At 35.5% G+C, this 4,166-nt stretch overlaps 1 protein-coding gene across 1 annotated transcript in view; it reads right to left on the bottom strand.

The window, feature by feature from the left end:
* LOC106876840 (cholinesterase 2) overlaps positions 1-4,166 on the bottom strand; it is a 14,509-nt gene that overhangs the window by 5,723 nt on the left and 4,620 nt on the right. The window contains exon 2 of the mRNA XM_014925557.2: positions 803-2,322. Within this exon, the coding sequence (XP_014781043.1) occupies positions 803-2,292 (1,490 nt within the window). The 5' untranslated portion in view covers positions 2,293-2,322. The remainder of the gene's footprint in view (positions 1-802; positions 2,323-4,166) is intronic.

The raw sequence follows: 4,166 nt of genomic DNA, 5'->3' as shown, positions 1-4,166 counted from the left end.
TATTATTATTATTATTATTATTGTTATTATTATTATTGTTCAGTAGTTTTATTTTTATAACGTGCTTTCACTTCACTACCGAGCACAGCTCTGTGTGCCTTGGGTATGTGCTGTGGTTTGCTGTGATGCTCTTATGGTTACTGTATTAAAAGTGTTTTGCGTAGGATGTGCGCAGTGCCCAGTAGTGCAATTTTCTGTATGTTATATATATTTGTAAGTCCTGGTGTTATTGTTATTATTATTATTATTATTATTATTATTATTATTATTATTATTGTTATTATTATTATTATTATTATTATTATTATTATTATTATTATTATTATTATTATTAGTTAATCGACACGTTACTCCCGGAGTGTGTTCTTATTCAGTTTGTTACAAACATTTATACAAATTAAATTTGTTATTGTTACATATATAAACTAGCCAGGATCTAGGGGAATTGATTAGTTCTTTTCCATCTGTAACCCTTTGGAGCTATTTTGTAGTTTGTTTAGGCTAAGTACCCATCAGATTTTTGCTCAAAAAGTAGGAAGATGGCGAACAAGAGTTGTTCGTCCACTGAAAGGAACAGCTGGCCATCGTGAAAGACAATGTCATCTTTAGCAGCAGTAGCAACAGCAGCAGCTGGTACTAAATATTCATGGTACTGTCCCGCAAGAAGCAAATTTTCGGAATGACGTTTGTGCATGTGTGTGAGTTATAAACATATTAACCTCTCTTGATATATAGAGATTACAAGAGACAAGATAAAGGCGAGAATAGCAAAACCAAAATGTCGTATACAAGTCAATCTTACCTTGATTTAGAAAAGTTTGCAAAATAACTTGACATCATTTCTGACACTCCTTTATCTTCTGATGAATAATTCTGTCCATATAACACTTGCGAAAACACATAGTATATATCATTTCCGTGTATGGTACCCATCCATTCCGGCCAGGGCGAATCATTTGACCGATATTCAAAAGAATACATGTAAACATTGGAATGGGTACTCCATTCCCGGGAAAAATTAATAGCAGGACATTTAAATATGGTATCACCAGCTACTTGGTCAAGTACGTATCTGTATTTTTCAGTTTCAGAGGAGGAGTAGACATTAGAACCATAAACATAAAAGATGGAATCAAGCTGCACAGAATTTACTTGTGCTGGTTCAATCACTTCTTTTATTAATTTATGTGCGAGAGAATTGTTTATTGGAACAGTTTTGTTAGTGGTGAAATATTTGGGGAAACCAGATAAAAGAAAAAGACTGCCTTCATTTTTAACAAAGCCTATTAACACATCTTTTTTAATTGCTTTACTTTGTAGAGCTTTGTTTGGCTTCGCTTGTAAGAAATAGTTATCGATAATGGGGGCAAAAGGAATTCCAAAGAATCCTTTTAAATTATGAAGTTGTCCCAGGGATAGTTTTTCAGTTTTGGCATTTAGAAAGCAATTTAACATCTGCTCATCGTTCTCAGTTGGACATCTCAGGAAAGCAGCCATTTCTTTCGCTCTATTTATATTTTCCTCTTTTGTCTTAATTGCCCAGTCAGCGTTAGATGTCCCACTCATTATTATAGCATTCCTGAAAAGATTCCGAGACATTGGTGAAATAACATGCATACTAACAGATACTGCACCAGCACTTTCTCCAAACAGTGTCAGTTTATCAGGGTCTCCACCGAATGATGCAATATTATCGTGAATCCACTTTATAGCGAGGTTTTGATCAAGCAGTCCCATATTACCTGGAGCACGCTCGTCATTTAAGGAAAGGAAACCAAAGGGCCCTAATCTGTAATTAAATGATGCAACAATAATATTTTGACTGACAGCTAACCATTTTCCATCGTATATGCCCAACGTGCTTGATCCAAATATAAATCCACCTCCATATATCCAAATCATCGTGGTTAAATTTGAACGGGACTTCCGTGCTTCTGTTGGCGTCCAAATATTTAAATAAAGACAGTCTTCGCTTATATTAGCTTTTATTTTCCACAGATCTGCACCTGGAACATCATTAAACGTATTATCTTCAAATTGTGCACACGCCGAAACATGTTCCTTCGTTTCTTTTATACCACTCCACCGTTCAATTTGTTCAGGTCTTCTAAATCTTAGATTACCAACGGGAGGTTTCGCAAATGGTATTCCAAGAAATACATCAAGCTTAACATTCTGAACTAAAACTGTTGATCCATTAATCTTCCCAGTGGTAGTATCAATTATCTGGTCTTCTGCATGGACAAAAGTTTTTAATAGAGAAATTATTAAAATATATTTCATTCCTTCCATGATACGAATGGGTAAAATGTCGACGGAATTCTGAAAGAAAGAAAAAGTATTTTATTAAAAAAAACATATTTGAATGAGTCTTGAGGCAAAATAATTTAATTAATTTTCGCTTGTTTTCTAATGCCACAATATATCATAATGGAACATATATGTGTTACTGTATAAAGTTACATCTATTTATTTATTTACCTGTGTGTGTGTGTGTGTGCGTGTGTGTGTGTGTGTGTGTGTGTGTGTGTGTGTGAGTGTCTGTGTGTGTTTGTGTGTGTGTGTGTGTGTGCGTGTGTGTGTGTTTGCATTTGTGTGTTCATGTATTACTACCAATCATAGATATGAGGGAGGAGTTGGCGATCACCCCAAGTGACGCAGAAAACAAATAACGATATGGTTCACTCCACTGCCCATCGTGAATGTGACCTCTGACGGTGTATGCAAATATAATGTGCTTCAGTATGTTGTGCGATGATGTCTAACTATAAATTGATTCGAACCGGTAAAAAGTCACTTAATAAATACGAGGCCGTAAATACATACAGGCATGCATACTTACATACATGCATACATACGTACGTATCGACCTCAATGGCCTTTGCTCACTGCCAGTCACATACGCAGACGACATTTGTGCACATGATATACTGGAAACAAGCAATATTCGTTGGCATAAGCATAGGCGCCCCAATCTGGCGTACTTGCTACACGCTGCAGAGATGATTTTTGTCTCTTTACGATATAAATTGTGTTTTAAACACAGCACTTCTATAATACATGCTATCTGTAGAAGAATAGCGCTGTTATTTTCCCTTCAACTGTATATTTATATTATGTACTAGCATCTAAACCCTGTTTCACCCGGTCTGTTTGGATGATGTGGCTGTGATCGGTTTCGGTTATGCATAATCTATAACAGTGTTTCTCAACGCTGGGAGGGCGGAAGTCTTTCCAAAATATCTTTGCAGGAAACAGCTTCAGGAGTTGTGAAGAAAGAATTTCTAGGTAGTCTGTTTATGGGAACTATTCTATTGGACCTCTGTCTAATCACGTCTTTTAAGGTACACACACATACATAGAAAATGTTAGGTCATAGTAGAAAATTTTACGATAGTTTATTTATGGAAAAGATTATGTTAAATGTTTGAAATGCAAATCTATGAATGAAAATTTAAGTTCAGACCTCTGCATGGTAGGTAGACCTGGTAGAAATAGCAGCCATATCTCCCTCAAAACACCCTATTGTATTAATGAGACAATTCTGCGTATTATGTAGTTTGAATGAGAACCTGTAAGGTGTGTAAGGAACTGGTTGTGTTAGTGGCAGAAGAAAGGGGAATTGCATTAGAAAAAGTTTTAATCGATGTTCTCGGTAAGTATGGTAACTAGGAAAAAGTAGAAGAAGCATTAAGAAGTTGACGTTAAGAATTGCTTAAACAGAAAATGAAGCTGTCAGAATTAACGGGGAAATTGTATGTTAGAATTAATAGCAGACGTATCCAATTAAAGAAAAGTGAAGATAAAAGCTAAGTGAAGATGTGTGGAATAGGTAATTGTTATGCGCTTATAGAAAATAATTTATATTATAGAATAGATACATACCTGTTGAAGACGAAAATGTATGTGAGAGCTATTGTATTGGACGTGTGTATAATCATAGAGAAAGTGAAAGACATATGAAATGGACGTGTGTGTGTTTTTTGCGGCTAATTTGGCGGGAGTTTTGCAGTCAGCAGGAGGTGGTTTGTGTTTTATCTCTCGATCAATGGCCGGATAAGTGAAAATATTTTTTTAATATGTGTTTTGGGGAAAGGGGATCTTTTGAAGTGGGCGTCAAATGAAAACGGACATGGGCAGTTTTATGAGTGAATTTCTTTTGAAGT

Source organism: Octopus bimaculoides, chromosome 9 (assembly GCF_001194135.2).
Source record: "Octopus bimaculoides isolate UCB-OBI-ISO-001 chromosome 9, ASM119413v2, whole genome shotgun sequence".
NCBI lineage: Eukaryota > Metazoa > Mollusca > Cephalopoda > Octopoda > Octopodidae > Octopus > Octopus bimaculoides.
The sequence above is the reverse complement of the archived record's forward strand: the minus strand, read 5'-3'. Positions and strand labels throughout refer to the sequence as shown.